The sequence below is a fragment of the Amphiprion ocellaris genome, chromosome 22, assembly GCF_022539595.1.
Source record: "Amphiprion ocellaris isolate individual 3 ecotype Okinawa chromosome 22, ASM2253959v1, whole genome shotgun sequence".
Lineage (NCBI taxonomy): Eukaryota > Metazoa > Chordata > Actinopteri > Pomacentridae > Amphiprion > Amphiprion ocellaris.
In genome coordinates this window covers 2,203,119-2,220,339 of record NC_072787.1, presented here as the reverse complement: position 1 = coordinate 2,220,339, position 17,221 = coordinate 2,203,119, and the positions used below count along the sequence as shown (strand labels likewise).

Genomic DNA, 17,221 nt, shown 5'->3' with positions numbered 1-17,221 from the left:
TATTTGATAGATTTTATGTACGCTACCAGTCAAAAGTCTGGACACCTTCTCATTTAATAGTTTTTCTTTATTTTCAGGACTATTTACATTGTAGATTCTCACTGAAGGCATCAAAACTATGAATGAACATGGAATTATGCAGTAAACAAAAAAGTGTGAAATAAGTTAAAATATGTGTTATATTTTAAATTCTTTAAAATAGTCACCCTTTGCTTTGATTACTGCTTTCCACACTCTTGGCATTCTCTGGATGAGCTTCATGAGGTAGAACCTGAAATGGTTCTCCAACAGTCTTGAAGGAGTTCCAGAGATGCTGAGAACTTGTTGGATTTGGTCGTAGCGCTGGATGGTTTTTGTGACTGCACTTGGGGATACATTTAAAGTTTTTGCAGTTTTCCAGACTGACTGACCTTCAGTTCTTAAAGTAATGATGAACTGTTGTCTCTCTTAGCTGATTGGTTCTTGCCATAATATGGATTCTAACAGTTGTCAATAAGGCTGTCAGCTGTGAACCAACCTGACTTCTGCACAACACAACTGATGGTCCCAACCCCATTAAGAAGGCAAGAAATTCTACAAATGAACCTTGACAAGGAACACCTGTGAAGTGAAAACCATTTCAGGTTCTACCTCATGAAGCTCATCCAGAGAATGCCAAGAGTGTGCAAAGCAGTAATCAGAGCAAATGGTGGCTGTTTGGAAGAATCTAAAATATAAAACATGTTTTGACTTATTTCACACTTTTTTGTTTACTACATAATTCCATCCGTGTTCATTCATAGTTCTGATGCCTTCAGTGAGAATCTACAATGGAAATAGCCATGAAAATAAAGAAAAACCATTAAATGAGAAGGTGTGTCCAAACTTTAGACTGGTAGTGTAGAGTGTACTATTTTATTCCATTTTTTAAAAATATTTGTAAAGCACTTTGTGTTGCATTTTCGTTGATTGACTGCAAACACTGACGTGATTCCTAAAGCTGGGCTCTGTCTGATCATTGGTAGATGACTGGTGTCCTGCACACACTGAACTTATTAATACTATCGTGTTTTAGTCTCCCAGATTGAAAAAAAGCCTCATTTTCCCGGTCGCCCTACTTCACAGAGCAGACTGCGGTGAACCCGTTGAACCCGAACAGTACATCCTCCACAACACGGAGTGGCGGTGTGGCTCTGCGTGGACCACAGCGTGGATCCTGCAGAGATCAGGAGCTGTGAAAAACCTTGAGTCTGCCCAGCTGTTGTTCAGTCAGTAGCACAAGTCCTCCACCATCCACCATGCCTTCTCCCATCCCCATAACCCGCCTGCTGCCCAAAGACATTTACCCCTCCGTGGACGTGGGGACGTGCAGCAGCCCACTGACCAAATCCTCGGGCTCCACCTTACAGGTTCCAGCTCAGCGGCTCTACGACAAAGTGTCCGCCGTGATCCACTGGGAGCAGCTGCGCTCCGTGCAGCCCGTGGGCTCCGGAGGGTTCGGATCCGTCTACAAGGCGGAGTATTTCGGGGAGACCGTTGCGCTGAAGAAAGCCAAGAAGTGCACCAAGAACAAGCTGGCCTCCTGGCAGAGCTTCTGGGCCGAACTGAACGCAGCACACCTGCGCCACGCAAACATCGTGCGCGTCATTGCGGCCACCACCTGCGTAGCCGAGGTTTTTGGAGACGAGAACAGCATCGGAACGATACTGATGGAGTTCGTGGGGAGCAGAAACCTGCAGCAGATCATTTATGAAGGCGCGGAGCTGCTGGAGGAGGACAGGAGCTTCAGGTACTCCTCAGACATCCTGGAAGGTTTGGCTTTTCTTCACTCCCAGCGCATCGTGCACCTGGACATAAAACCTGCCAACGTGCTGGTGTCCAGTGAGGACGTCTGCAAAATCGCCGACTTCGGCTGTTCTCTGAAACTGGACCATGGACATGAAGTGAGCTCCAGCAGCCCACGCCCGAGCCACGTCTGCGGGACGTACACGCACCGAGCCCCGGAGCTGCTGAAGGGCGAGGCGGTGTCTCCTAAAGCGGACATCTTCTCTTTCGGCATCACGCTGTGGCAGCTGCTGACCAGAGAGCCTCCGTACAGCGGCGACAGGCAGCACGTCCTCTACGCCGTTGTGGCGCATAATCTGCGGCCGTGCCTCCAGCAGCACCGGGTGTTCCGCTCAGAGAGAGGCCGGCTGTGTGGCGCTCTGCTGGGCCGCTGCTGGGACGGGGAGGCCGGCTGCAGACCCTCCGCCCCGGAGCTGCTGCCTCACCTGCAGCAGCTGCGATCCCTGGTCTGATCCTCATCCCCTCTCTGATGGGGTTCAGGAAGCTTTTAGCATCATTTTATCGGGTGGTCCTCTGCAGTGCTCATAAGTATGGGACTGCTCATTAGTTTGTTACACCAGATCAGTCCAGATGTGAACATGAAGTGTGTCCATAATCAGGATGTGCCTTTCAAATCCGCGTTTGACTGTGAAACATTCTTCAGTTTAATTGTGTGTAGACTGAGCTGTGTTTTCTGAGCAGAGAGGTGCAGTCTGCAGTTTGGTGAAGTCTCCTGAAACCAGTGAGCCAGTCTACCTGAAGACTATAAGGTGTTTGTTCTTTTCCCACTGCAGGTTGACTTGTTAGAGTTTGTGCTGCTCTCTAATGGACACATCCTCCTGCAGTATGAACTAAGTTGTTTGACGTGTTATAATATTGGTTATTGTGTACAATTTGTCACATCCACTGTTTATTTATGGCTCCTGGAAGCCAACTTATCCAAGCTTTTTAATCTTCTGTTAATTTGCCAAGTCAACAACAGTCAGAGTTTTATTCATCCTTCTTTAAACTGTGAAACAAATTGAGTTGTAAAGGGAGTTTTATTCCCTGCAGCTAGATTGCACTATGAGATGAGGTATGATGAATTTTCATTAAAATTAATTTTATATTGTATATGTTTGGCTTCTCTGCTATCACATCACAGATCACCTGCTCATCACAAGGCTGAGATGAAGAAAAGAACAAAGATGTTTATAGCCATGCATTTTAGAGTTTGTTAAACCTGAACTTTGCCCATCTAATCTAGACATTTAGCTAATGGACTAATGTCAGAAAAAGCTCCCACTTCCCTCCACTCTGCTCCTGAGAGCAGGGCCAGTGATCATCATCTGAAGGTTATCCATCCCATCCATCGTCTTTAGGGAGGGCGGGATCGTATCCCGGCTGAGTTAGCCTGAAGGCAGGGTTCACCTGGACAGGTCATGCTGATTTCATGTTGTGTTTGTGTCTAGACCAGCCCTATTCAATTAGCGGCCCTCGGGCCACATGTGGCCCGAAAGCAACCCTCGAGTAGCCCTAAAGCAACTGCCGAGTGACTGGGACTTGGGTCCGAGAAAAACAGAAAAACATCTTTCAGTAACACTGACAAGTTCTTACAAAAATTCCAACATTATTGCAAACATTGAATGCAACACTTACCGCAACCTAGCAACTAACCCACAATGCATTGTGTCGAGGAGACGCGTTTGAAAAGTTAACATTAGCAGTTCTATACAGGCGAAAATAGCAGCGTGTCTTTTTCTATCCTGAAACGACAAATCGGCGAGGAAAACCGTCGGTTTAATCCTGCGTGGACTGACAAGTATTTATTTATTTACCACCAAGTCCGAACGCCAAACCAATGCGTTTACTCTGCAACGAGTGCTTTGCAGTGCTAGAAGATTATCATGTCCGAAGACACCACATTGAAAAAACGTGCCGCGTTTCGGACAAACTTTCCCGAGGGATGTCATGAGAGAGCGGCTATAATTCAGAGTTTGACTGCATCTTACAACCGGAGCTGTACTACAATGAAGCGGACCTGCACAGCTCAGGAAAGGGCCACGAAAAAGAGGCCGTTCACAGACTCAGAAACTGTGAAGGACTGCATGTTGGCCTTCGTGGATGAAGTTTTAACGGACGATAAAGTTAAGACGAGTGTGACATCTGCTATCAAACAGGTCTGACACGTCAAACATTCTCGCCACAGATGTCTTCGAGACATGGTAAGTGCAACAAAGCAGCGTGCTGTAGCAGACACTAAAGGTAGTTTTATGTATTTATGTGACTATTTTCTGGTCACTTATTAGAAGTTTAATATTTAAGAAAGACATTTTGTTTTGACAGTTATTTCACTTAGTTGCACTTTATTATGCACTTTGATGTCAGCTTTATTTCGTTTCAAAGGGATAGTAACTATCACTGTGCCTACTGTTTATATTTTTTTGATTATATGCACTGAAGATGTGACTGTCTCAGATGAGACCAAATATGGACAGGGACAAACTCTGTTTTTTATTATTCAAAAGAAGAAGAATGTCTCAAGTTCTGAAAAGTTACTGTTAAACAAGTTACTTTTTAATGCACTTTGAGATGTGACCAAAACAAAAGATGGTGTTTCTAATCGGCACTTAGTTTTTATATTCATATGCACCTTAACCTGTGCTTATATTTACCTATCAAAATGTGTTGAAGTTGTGTGTTTGAAATGTAAAATTTAAAGAAGCAGTATTTCAGCACAGGTTTAGTTTAAATACTGCTCTTCTGTTGTGTTTATGTCCTTTTGGATGTGGCAATACGTTTATAAACATCCAGTGTGTTTGTTATCTTATCTGTTTGTGTTTATTTTAAATGGTTAACTTTGCTCACTGTCTGCTAAAAACATCCGGCCCAGCTCATGTTCTTAGTCTGAAAATCCGGCCCGAGTCAATTTTTAATTGAATAGCCCTGTTCTATACTGACTGGTCATTAGAAATGTTCAAATATTTTTTGTAAAAACAGCAGAGTTGTGTCCTGAGTCACATCTAAAAGGATTTGAGGATTGAGACTTTTAACACCTTTAGGAGGCCTGTTTGGTTGACTTTAGTGCTTGAGGGAGAGAATTGTGGGTAAAAATGATGGTAGTAAATAACGCTGAGACTGAATGAGACTGTTTGTGTGTTTACATGCTGGCTTAGGTCACAGAAGACACAGCGTACATTGGTTTGGGAGGAAATACTTTAGTGTAATTTAATCATGATGCCCAGTTATTAACTGATACATTCACATTTTGTTTTTAGTGATTGAGAAGGAGAGCTTTCATTTAGAGACAGCAAAGATCAGTGATGCTTCAAAAGTGAAACCAAAAGTGAATATATAATTGAGGGACTTTTGAAGTCAATGGGATCTATCTTGCAAACATTTTTATTAAAAGTAAAAAAAAATGTTTTTATGTTCATTATGATCATGTCTTTACAAATTCCATAATTATTTATTATGGAAACAATCACTTAATAAAAATGACTGGATATCACTAAAATATCAACTAAATAACTGTCTGAATGTAACAACAACCATGGCCTCTCCTCAACTCCTCATCCCTCAGAGAAAATGAAACTTTTGACTCCACCTGTAAGGACCCTTCAGCACAAGTTCAGGAAGCAACAGTTGTTCCACAAGTTTTGTATTTATTTCTTTGAATGTTTGTGCAGTTTCTTTCTACATCACATCCAGACATTCACAGTTCTGATGTCACCACATTTAGCCAGTGTTCCTTCTGTCTACTCAACCTGAATTCTAGGTCACGAATTAGACTAGAAGAATAGCGTGGTAAAGTCTTAAATTGTTGAAGTCATGGCTCTCACAGATGACATACAGACACAATATTCAGCGGTACTGGAATACAGCCCTAACAGACAGAAAAACAGAACACCTGCTAACATTTCTTTATAGTTTGAGACCAGAAATAGAACAGTTTTAATCATTGTAGGTGATAGTAGGAGCTAGTAATATTGTCCAACCTGGTAAATAAATAAGTTCTGCCCTGTAACTACTGCCAGATGACATTATATGCTAGGACCTGTAGGAATAAAAACATATATTGAATGAGATTGGTAAACCTACTAGGAGCTGCTTCAGTTCAGTATCACACTGCCATCAACTTCCTCCGCCTTCCGTGACATCACACGACAAAGCTCCTCTAGGGCCATATAAGACAGTAAACCACTGTTTCTACAGGCTAAGTACAAGCAGGAAAATATACTTTATGTGTAAAATTGGAGTTCCTCTTCACAGCTGAACAGAGTACTGATTAAATACTGGGAGCATATAGACTAGATACAGCCAAAAGAAGAATATTCAGTGTAAAATTTTAAAGGGCAAACAACTGTAACATAATAGCCATACTGGGACCGTAGCTCTAGTGAATGTTTACAGCTTCTAAGTACACAAGTACAGAGTTCACATGTCAGAAAAAACAGTTCACATGTCACAAAGTGAGAGTAGCATGTCCTTTCAACAAGAATCACACGGATAAGCACTGGTCATCAGGTCCAGTAAAGCAGCTTGCTGTAGCAGAGGATGTGAAAGCCCCAACAGAAGCAGCTCCGTCTGCAGCGACTACATGATGGTGACTCTCTCAGGGGAGATGTGGGCGGCTGAGCCCACCGGCTCCAGGCGCTGGCACCGGTACTGACTGCTGTCCAGGCCCCTGCGGATCTGGTGGAGCTTGTGGGCCACACAGGGGAGCAGCATCAGGACCTTCCCTAGTATGACACACACCGGCAGGGCCAGGGCCACCACGAAGCTGGGCGGCAGGTAGAAACGGTAGGCCTCCTCCTCAAAGGCTCGTTTCCAGCCAAACAGCAGGCCGTGGAAGGTAGCAATGAGCAGGGCGATGTAGCCCAGAGTGGACTGGAGTAAAGACAAGCAGACTCATGATGCTACATACAGTAACAGCTGCCGTGATCACACCACAAAAGGCGCTTTTCCACTAGCATTTACTCGACTCAACTCGACTCGGTTCAGGTGGTTTTCCAGTACAATTGAGCACCACCTCATCGTGGGTGGAGTCGTCATAGCATGGCGGCCCGGCCACAGAGTTAGCATTGATGGCTAACTAGCTAGCTTATTGTCTGCTTACAAGAGCACCACAATACTTTCAAAATGTACTTGTTTGTTTAAAGTGAGCTTGCCAGCAATGGGATAAATAATGTAAAAGTTTCTTGAAGTCACAAAACATTCACTGGTTTTCGTGAAGGAGTCGCTCTCGTGTGTCATCACTTCCTGTCCAATCAGTGGCCTGCACTCTGTAGACGTCACATTATCGGCTCCACTCAGCTCGCTGGGAACCCCGGCCCAGTAGGTACTAAAATAGTAGCTGGTATCAGGTACTAGCCCTAATGGAAAACCTCACAGATCGAGTAGAGTCGAGCCAAGTAGGTTCTCGTTGAAAAGCACCAAAAGAGAGCAAAACCAAGGGCCACTTCAGACTCACACTTCCCACTAACATTCCCATGTGATAAAGTTTCACAGGGTGCAAAACACACATCCAACACAACCCGCTCCAGTCTATTTAGGCCTAAGTAGAGCAAAAGAAGGAGAGGTGTAAGGCAAAAAGGTGAGTGGGACACATGCATGCAGTTGGTCTATAAATAGCTGTTAGTAGGTATTGTAGCCTGGCTGCTCAATAATATGGTCAACAGTTACAGGCAGCAGCAGTGGTGGTGGCAGACAGAACATGGAGGCGACTCAGGACATCATTTTCAGGTAAACATCTACAAATATGTCAGGTACACTGCAAACAGCACTGATGGAGTTTCTTCAGATCGAGGCTCGTATCATTTGCTCAGTGTCAATCATGGCCTCTGCTTCTGTAAATTCATGTGATCATTTTTAAAAGCTTCAAAAGTCTTGGTTTCATTTAATGCAGTGAAGAGCCACTGCAGCAGACAGCCATCAATACTGCCTTTTACTCTCGGTTTCAATAAAAAATTGTTACTAATTTTTCCATTTCCCTTTCTCTGTTTACTGATTTCTGAGAAACCTATGGCTCCTGCTTGGTCCAGAGCAGAAAAAGCACCAATGCCACCATTAATACCACGGTTCAAGCACACTGCTGCTTAGCTGAAATAAACCTCCACTTCCTGCAGGACACTTTAAGAAACAAAATCATGTTTAAGACTTCAAAAGCAGTGTGAGACTTTGAAAAGCCCTCGGTATGTTTGTACCTGTATGAAGCTGAACTCTCTCCAGTTGAGGGTGCTGTGGACGGATGGGATGGAGGTGATGGCCAGGAGAGACAGGAGCCCAAGACTCATGATCCCAAAGGAAACATACATCTCTACCCTCCACACTTCCTCCTCGTTCCACGCATTCTCCACATTAACATGGACCTGCAGACACAGAGAAGACTGGAATTCACAACAGTCATTCTGGTGCACTTGCTGTTTTAAGCGTGGCCAGATTAACCTGGGAGAAAGGCCTGGGACAAAGGTAAGCTGCTTACCTTTGAGTATTTTGTTGTTTTCGCAGTTTTTACAGGAACACTACCCAACCCAAAAATGCTGTCTGGTCGTTTGATACACATTCATTCAACTGACACATTTAAATACTGACATACTCAAAGCCAAACTATCACAAGCAGCTTTGATAAAACAGCAGACCTTTTCAGGTGGGTATACTGTAAATCAGGGGTGTCAAACATGCAGCCCGCGGGCCAAAAACGGCCCACCAGAGGGTCCAATCCGACCCGCAGGACGACTTTGTAAAGTGTAAAAATTCCAGAAAGACATTAACTGCAGATTGTAAATTAGTAAAATGATAAATTTAAAATAATTTCTGGACCTTGACAAGTTGTTCTGATCATAAAGTAAAATACTAGATTGTTCTTTTGTCATTTTGTGTCTCATTTTTGTAATATTTTGGCTTGTTTTTGTTGTTTTTTGTCTTTTTTAAAGTAAAATACTATATGGTTCAGTTCCAGATACCTGAGACTAAATGTTTTGTGCCTTTGTAGACACTCTGTTTTTCATATTTCTTATTTTCTTATTTTTCTTTAAAAATTTCAGGTTGTTCATGATGTTTTATAAAAAGATAATTCCTTAAATGTGAACATTTTCAGAATGGACTTTTTTGCACTAAAACAAAGGAACCATTAGGAGTTGTGGTTATTTATAGGTTATTATGCTGTGATTTTACTGGTCTGGTCCACTGGAGATCAGACTGGGCTGAACGTGGAACCTGAACTAAGATGAGTTTGACACTCCTGCTGTAAATTGTGCTTCAATAAGTTATTTTTCCAGCCGCGTATAAAGCATAGGTGAGTTGTGTACCAAATCTGCAAACACCCAGTCTAATACATACAGAGCTGGATAAATACTGTGTATGTAGTATTTCACCCAGTTGCCAGCTGCATGCATCTGTGCTGGAGTGCTGCCAGTCAGATTTGAAAAAAATAAATCATGTCACTGCCTACACTTCAGTGTGTTTTATAAATGAATCCCTCCTGGACCCCCAGTCTTCTCTGTGCTAGTGAGGTGATGAAGATGGATATCAGCCTCATGTCTGTGCATTCAATACAGATATTAGCTTAGCATAAAGACTTGAAACAGCCTGAAACAGCTATTCTGATTCTGTATATAGAGTAAAAAGTACACAGATTGACACTACTAACAATACTAAGACTCAAAAATGAACACACAATATAAATACCCTGAATGTTTTATGCAAACAGAAATGTGAATTCAAAGGTTTTACATAAATGTACATTACTGTTCAAAAGTTTGGGCTTACTCAGGCAATTTCCAGTAAAACTCACACTTTTATTCATGTGCAAACAGAACTGCACAAGGGTTTTCTAATCATCAATGAGCCTTTCAACATCATTAGCTAACACAATGTAGCATTAGAACACAGGAGTGATGGTTGCTGGAAATGTTCCTCTGTACCTCTATGGAGATATTCCATTAAAAATCAGCTGTTTCCAGCTACAATAGTCATTTACCACATTAACAATGTCTAGACTGGATTTATCATTCATTTAATGTTATCTTCATTGGAAAAAAATGCTTTTCTTTCAAAAATAAGGATATTTATACGTGACCCCAAACTTCTGAACGGTAGTGTAAATGCTGGAACTATTTCTTACCAGACAACTTGCACAACGTTTATCGTAATACTACAGAAATACATATCTGGCTGTAGTGAAGGTTGCCAGATACAGTCAGTGAGCACAGGTTTGTACTGCAGGACTGTACCTAGAAACCTTCTGTGCTGATGAGATCCTAGCCTTGTCCTGCTGAGCACATTCAGGTGTGCAGAGATTTTCAAAAATGCTTCAGAACCAATAGAAACAGGATAAATATGTGGCAGAAAGCAGTCTGAAGTCTTTACAGGAGACGGTGTTTTGTTGCTAAGAGAAAAGTTGAACAATTCTTTTACTTTTGCTGGAAAATATCAGCTTTGCACAGAAAATCAGACGTGTCCTACTGACCTGCTGGTAGGCGGTGTTGAGCAGCAGGTACCTCTCAGACCTTCTCAGGGGCAGACAGAGGCTGTAGAGAACATGGACAGCAGCGAGGAAGAAGCTGAGGAGACCCAGCTGTTTGCGGCTCTGCAGCCAGCCTTCCAGCCAGTGTGGGAAATGCCTGTACTTGGTGCCATAGTAGAGCTGGTGGGCAGCTGCCAGCTGGCCTGCCAGGTACACCAGAGCCAAGAGAGTGATGGCCACAGTGGGCAGGGTCCGATTCACTATCTCTATGGGTATCTTGTAAAAGTCACTTTGCTTGTATTTCACATATGGGTGGATTATATCTCGCACAAAAGAGTAAGCAAAAAAGAAGATGGCGAGGGCCACAGCAGCGAGGACAGGGCCCTTCCAGCCCGGAAATAACTGTATGGGCATGTTCTCAATATCCCGAGAAGAAGACAGGCTGCCCTTATCAACTGGCTGGAAGTTGAGCTGACGAGATAATTCCATAATCTGCTGTCGAGCTTCCACAGAATCACTGCATATGAAGACCTGTAAACAGCCAGGATCACAGACAGGAGAACTGGTTAGAGGTGAGTAAACATGGCAATCAGCACACATCATTTTCTTTGCCACAGAGTTCCATTGTCATCCAAGGACTATCAAACATAGGTCGATGAGCTACACTGCTCACAGCACCCAAGTGGATGTTGATTTCAGTTTGTTATTTCCTTGAAGGGATAGAATTTATCTGATTGTACCTGTGTGCTGGCGTCTTTAGGACAGCTCTGCTGCATGGCCCAGGCTGAGATGACATTGAAGCCTTTCACCACAACACAACCTGGCAGCAGTGAAGCCAGGTACTCTGCATTAGACTCTGGATACTGGTTCACCCTCCTGTTGTTACTGACATCCACCAGGATCTTCCCTGCAGGACAGTAAGACAAGCACATCTGTAAATACATTAAATAAGCATTAAACGTTGTCAGCTACATCTGCACAAGAGACCAATATAGGCTGTTAGAGACTTTTAACTCAGACTTGGCACCAAAGCCTATCTACTGCTACCTTTGTTACTGGCAGCATGTTGTGAGAATCAATTATTTTAAATCGTTGCACCTGCATTAGTTGTTGCTCTACAGTCACTTTAAACAGTAGTATAATCACCACTAAAGTTTACTGTTGATAGGAGATTAATAAAAAGCCTTCCAGTCAAGTTTGAAGTCCCAAAACCTTTTCTAAGGGCAAAGATGATGGCATTACTGAACACATTCTGATTACAACACTTAGCATTACAAACTTACTGATGTGGAGATAAGCAGTAAAACATGTCCTTTGACATGAAGGAAATTCCTTATATATGATAAAAACTTAATAAGTTGCATATAATAGTGTATTTTAAGCTCTGTACCCAGAAAAAAAAGCAGCCACAAAATCAAACTGCATACAGTGACAGAACAAACTGCTAATCATCCATAAACACACAAACAAAAGTAAAGCAGGGGATCAATACCATGTCAAAGATTACATAAAAGTCAACTTTATATGATATTTTCCAGGAAATACTGCCCATCAAAGATTTGGCCATAATCTTGGTGATCTCTTGTAAAAAACTTGAATAAACTAGAGTATATCTGGTGGTCAGTCATGACCCTGAGGTCTCCTTTTCCGCACCGTATTCATGGAAGATAAAACAATGGGAAACACAGTCTGGGCTGCACAGCGGTTCAGCGGTTAGCACTGTCGCCTTGTAGCTAGAAGATCCCAGTTTGTGTCCCCACCTTCCCAGGATCTCTCTGCATGAGTGGGTTTTTAACGGGTACCCCAGCTTCCCCCCACAGTCCAAAAACATGCTGAGGTTAATTATGATTCTAAATTGTTCATAGGTGTGAATGTGAGTGCGTTTGTTTGTATACGTGTAGCCCTGTGATAGACTGTTACCTGTCCAGGTGTCCCTTAATGGCGCTTTTCCACTAGCACCTACTCGGCTTGACTCTACTCGGTTTGTGAGGTTTTCCATCAGGACGTAGTGTCTGGTACCAGCTACTATTTAAGTACCTTCTCAGCCGGGGTTCCCAGCGAGCTGAGTGGAGCCGATAAGGTGACGTCTACAGAGTGCAGGCCACTGATTGGACGATGAGTGACGACACACGAGAGTGACTCCTTCACAAAAGCCAAACCCGCCATTTTTTGAAAACAACTGGCCACAGCGACGATGTGCGTTGCTCTTCACGGAACTTGGCAAAATTTGAATGTGACAAAAAGCCACAGACCCAGCAGCAGGTACACCATCACCTCCATGTCCTCCATTGTTGTGCTGTATTTGTGTTGCACACAAATGATATTAAGGGACTTCCAGGCCGCTGTGCTACAGCTCCACCCGTGATGAGGTGGTACTCAACTGTAGTGGAAAGCGAGCTAAACCCAGTTAAGTCGAGTAGAGTAGGTGCTGGTGGAAAAGCGCCATAAGTCAGCTGGGATAGACTCCAGTTCCCCCGCGACGATAATGAGGATTAAGCGCTGATTAGATAATGGATGGATGGAAACACTGTCTGGTAGGTTTGGCATTTTTGGAATTTTTACATAAACAACAACTAAATCACTGCGGTCACAGCTTTCACACGTTAACACCGTCTTCACATTATTATGCTCTTAGTTAACAATTAGGAAAATAAATTTGGCATTTTAGTTTCGGTTATACATGAGTCAGCTACTCAAAGCAGGTTAATGGCAGCATCGCAGTGACTGCTCTGCCACATTGTTAACAACATTAAAACACAGCATGATCATTTTAAGCAGCTCATTTCCATTTTACTACCATCAATGGAATTCTGTCTGCTGCAAGTCACTAACAAAACACCGCTTGAGAAACATTAAGAAACAATTTCCTGCAATAAAAATTGCTTTGTGGGATCCATACTGTAGGTTCTGCTTTAAACAAGGAGATTACCAGCTCCACAATTTTAAATCCACTTAAAATGAGTCATCACCTGACGGAGGAGTGAATGAACAGTTAGTGTTGTCAGTGTGTATGAGTGTTGTGTACCTTCCAGTAGATGTTTGAGGTCCCACAGAATAGGGTAGTGCTCACGGCGGATTGCCAGGAACACAATGTTAGCCTTCCCCACAGCGTCTTCATGGTGTGTCACATCCACCACATGAGGAAACGAATGAGCTGCCAGCTTAGGATGGCGGCTGCCCACCACCACATGGAAGCCACAGCGCAGCATTCGAATGGTCAGGCACTTGGAGAAGTCACCGGAGCCCAGGATGGCCACGGTGGGTTGCAGACAGGAGCTTCCTATATCGGCTGCTCCGTTCTTCATGCCGCTGGGCAGCAGATGGTCCTGGACGTGGCGGAGATGGTGGGAGGAGGAGGCTGTGAGGAACACAGGGCTCCTGCTGCCACACATCATAGACATAGAGTCCATCCTTCCCTCCGGTCACTTCCCCTTCTCTGGTTTTCTACCTAGAAAGATTTCAGTGGGCCTAGAAGAGGAAAGGAGTGGTAAAGGGAGCATTTTAAAGACCTTCTTTAGTAGTTAATCTAACAAAAGACTCACCTCTGTGTCTCAGAGTTACATATTTAGATGTGCAGCATGTAAACACACCATATGTATTTGGTAAATCAAACAAACTTGGATTTTTACTGGTGGGGTCTTTAATAATAATAAATTAGACAGTCATCATTCTAAAATGAGAAAATACATTAAAAATGTGTCTCAATCTTACTGGTTTTAACAGACGACATCACATCACACCTATCCTGGCTTCCCTCCACTGGCTCCCTGCTGGTTTTAGAATTGACTTTAAGATTTTACTGATCACTTTTAAAGCTCACCAGGGCCTCGCCCCAAGCTACATGTGTGATCTGTTGACCCCATATGAGCCTCAGGTGGATCCTTCTGGTGGTTCCAAAGTCGAGGCTTAAATCTAAAGGTGACCGAGCGTTTAGGAGGTTAAACTGGTCAAATCAAGCAGATATCCATTTAGTATTCTTCTGATATATTTCTTTGTTTTTCAGATGAGGTCGTTAGTATTAAACTCCCTCTGTTTGTCCCTGAGCAACGTTTCCTTTCAGGGATGGTGACCAAATGACCAAGTGACCAACACTGCAAAATACCTTCTTTCAGCTGAGATAACTGAAGCTTCATATTAACTTCAGACAAACTTTGGGATATATCTGACACAGAACAAGGAGGATTGTATTCTGTCATCCCTTGCTTACATTGGAAGCACATTAGAAAAGGAGGTCTTGAGGCTGTTCATGCTCAGCCAGGTAGCCAACGAAGGATCTTTGGAAGCTAGCAGTCTTGGCAACTTATAAGGGAAAATAAAATATGACTTGACACAATCTTGACTTTGGAGACATCATTTGTCAAAGACAGTATCATTAGCAGGTCCCCTCAGCAGAAGCTCTGGAGCTTCAATAAGTTCTTCACAGTAAAACCACTGATACTGCCTCAAATAGGTTTGTGTTTATAAAGAGTTACTAAGAAAGTATGGTTAATAAATCATTTTAAGCATTTTATCAGCTATGACATTGGTTGGAACTGATCTGGGTTCACCAAGATGTGGTTGATCATGATATTTTAGCAAGATATTCCTTGCCAACAGGTCAACATTAGTCAACTAGTCATCCCAACTGAAATTAACGTAATAATCACATATATTTTTGATGGTGCATTCGAAATGATCTGTTCAGGATGACAGGCAAATACCTAGTCTTTGGTAAATGAAGCTATGAGAATGGTAGTTTAGCTTCCAGCTGTTTAGGAGGATTTATTCCAAACCTGCAGCATCAGACAGCAGAGAGCTCACTTCATTTACCTATAAATGATCCCAACATGGAGGAAGAGCCGATGAGGATCTAACAGCAGCTGTGAAAACGGTGAGCTTGAACACAGAGGACTGTAGTTTAAGATGTGAACTCACTGCTGGACCTGGTGGTGTTTGGAAAGCCTGCGCCCTCACAGTCGTTTCAGAGCACAAACCTGGTGAGGAACCGTCCCCACTGAAGCCCAGTGTAGGACAGGAGTCTGTGGCCAACCTGGACAAGCTGAGGCTCCCCAACGGAAGTCTGAGAACCTCTGAGATAACGCTCAACATGGAGAAGACGCTGCAGTGTTCCTATAAGATGGACATCATTTACCAGACCATGGATGACCTCAAGACCTTCGTTGGTACATCATGAACCCAAGCCAAGAGTCTGAACTGAGACTGAATGAGGTCACTTCCATGTTGCAGGTCTGACAGGGGCTCAGCACCATTCCCTCTTCCTCTGCACACACATACAGCCATAGCCTACTGCTCCATCTCTACTACTGCAATAAAGACATGTCATTACAAGTGAGCAGACAACAGTTGGTTGACAGACGAGAGCATCCTACTGCTGGAGAACCATGAAGTCTCCTCCACCACATCACAAATGTCATGAGTTGCGTTTTTGTATCATTTTAACATTTCCCTGTAACATGTCAATGAATTAGTGTGTGTTGATGCGTGTGTGTTGGGGTGAGGGTGGGGAGCCCCTGTGTTGTACAGTAACACACACACTCACACACACACACTCACACACACTCTGACACACACTCCAGCAGCTCCCCTTCATCTGCTGATCAGCCCTGTCAGGGACGAGCTGGATGACCTTGTGTCTGCTGATGGTGTGAAGGACGCGGCCGTGTATGTGCACATGCAGCCTGCGTGCACCTGTAGCGCTGCGGCACCGCTAAAGAAGCCGCAAACACACACAGCCAGCCGCACAGACATACAACGCCCACATATTAGCGACACACGAGGCTGACGACATGCTACCCACCTTCCACTCGTGTCTGTGGGATGCTGTGTGTGCTGAGGAACATGCTGCTAGCTGTCCATCCTCCTCCTGATGCTGCCTGCGCTGTCTGAATGCATGCTGCGTTCACGGTCTGCGGGGAAGGTCGGCAATACGAGCTTTCCTCTTAAAACAACGTGACTTTTGCGTTGCCAGAAAATAAACGGATTTTTATGGTGTTTCACACAATATACAACAAACAGGCAGATACATAAAATAGTACGCTCACAAAAAATCAGTACAAATGCAATACAATAGCTTACCAATAAACGATAGAAACAACTGGGTCATTCCAGAATTGGATGATACTTGGGCTTCAAAATTTTTGAGAAATTAACATAGGACATAGCTTGGCTCTAAACATTCTTAAGGAAAACTGTTTGATGATGTTAATGACAAAATCAAGACATAAAACGAGAAAAACGAGACAGAAAACAACAAAAAGAGACAGATAACGACAAAAAAGAGACAAAACAACCAAAATGAAACGGAAAATTATAAAAAAAGAGACAAAACGACAAAAAAGAGACACAAAACATTAAAAATGAGACACAAAACGACAAAAACAAGACACAAAATGAGAAAAACAAGACACAAAACAACAAAAATGAGATAGAAAACGACAAAAACAAGACACAAAATGACAAAAACAAAACAGAAAACGACAAAAACGAGACACAAAATGACAAAAACAAAACAGAAGACGACAAAAACGAGACCCAAAACGGCAGAATTGAGATACAAAATGTCAAAAACGTCATCAGCAGGTTCTGCTAACATGTTGTGGGACACTCGTTCCATGCATAACAATTATTTTAAATATTACGTTGAATTAAAAAAATGTTCCCACAATTACAAGAAACATCAATGAAATAACATTAACAAACAAAGGAGATTTAAATTTCATTTTAACTGTTTTATTTGAGATTCAGTGCGAGAACATATTTAAGTAGGCAATATAGAATTACAATGAAATGACAAGTCAGTATTAAAAATGTTTCAAAGACAGATACACCCCAGTTTATTTTCATAGAATCTTTCCTAACAGCACTTCTGCTGAGCTGGTGTCTGAGCAGATGTGGACACTCAGTGCAGCAGGAAATGCCTCAAAACCCCACAAAGATGAGAACAAAAACAACAAGGAAAACACTCAGAGAGCT

At 43.0% G+C, this 17,221-nt stretch overlaps 2 protein-coding genes across 2 annotated transcripts; one reads left to right on the top strand and one right to left on the bottom strand.

Annotated features, from left to right (window-relative positions):
* Positions 1–1,110: 1,110 nt before the first annotated feature.
* On the top strand, positions 1,111–2,916 carry mos (v-mos Moloney murine sarcoma viral oncogene homolog). The gene has a single exon (XM_023299996.3). The coding sequence runs from the start codon at positions 1,278–1,280 to the stop codon at positions 2,274–2,276; it is 999 nt and encodes a 332-aa protein (XP_023155764.2). The 5' UTR covers positions 1,111–1,277; the 3' UTR covers positions 2,277–2,916.
* Positions 2,917–5,427: 2,511 nt separating this feature from the next.
* On the bottom strand, positions 5,428–16,154 carry steap2 (STEAP family member 2, metalloreductase). Its single transcript, XM_023299993.3, has 6 exons — positions 16,047–16,154; positions 13,275–13,717; positions 10,990–11,156; positions 10,253–10,780; positions 7,989–8,153; positions 5,428–6,672 (listed from the first exon to the last, which is right to left on the bottom strand). Exons 2-6 carry the CDS (start codon positions 13,657–13,659, stop codon positions 6,379–6,381), a joined length of 1,539 nt encoding a protein of 512 aa, XP_023155761.1. The 5' UTR covers positions 13,660–13,717; positions 16,047–16,154; the 3' UTR covers positions 5,428–6,378.
* Positions 16,155–17,221: the final 1,067 nt, after the last annotated feature.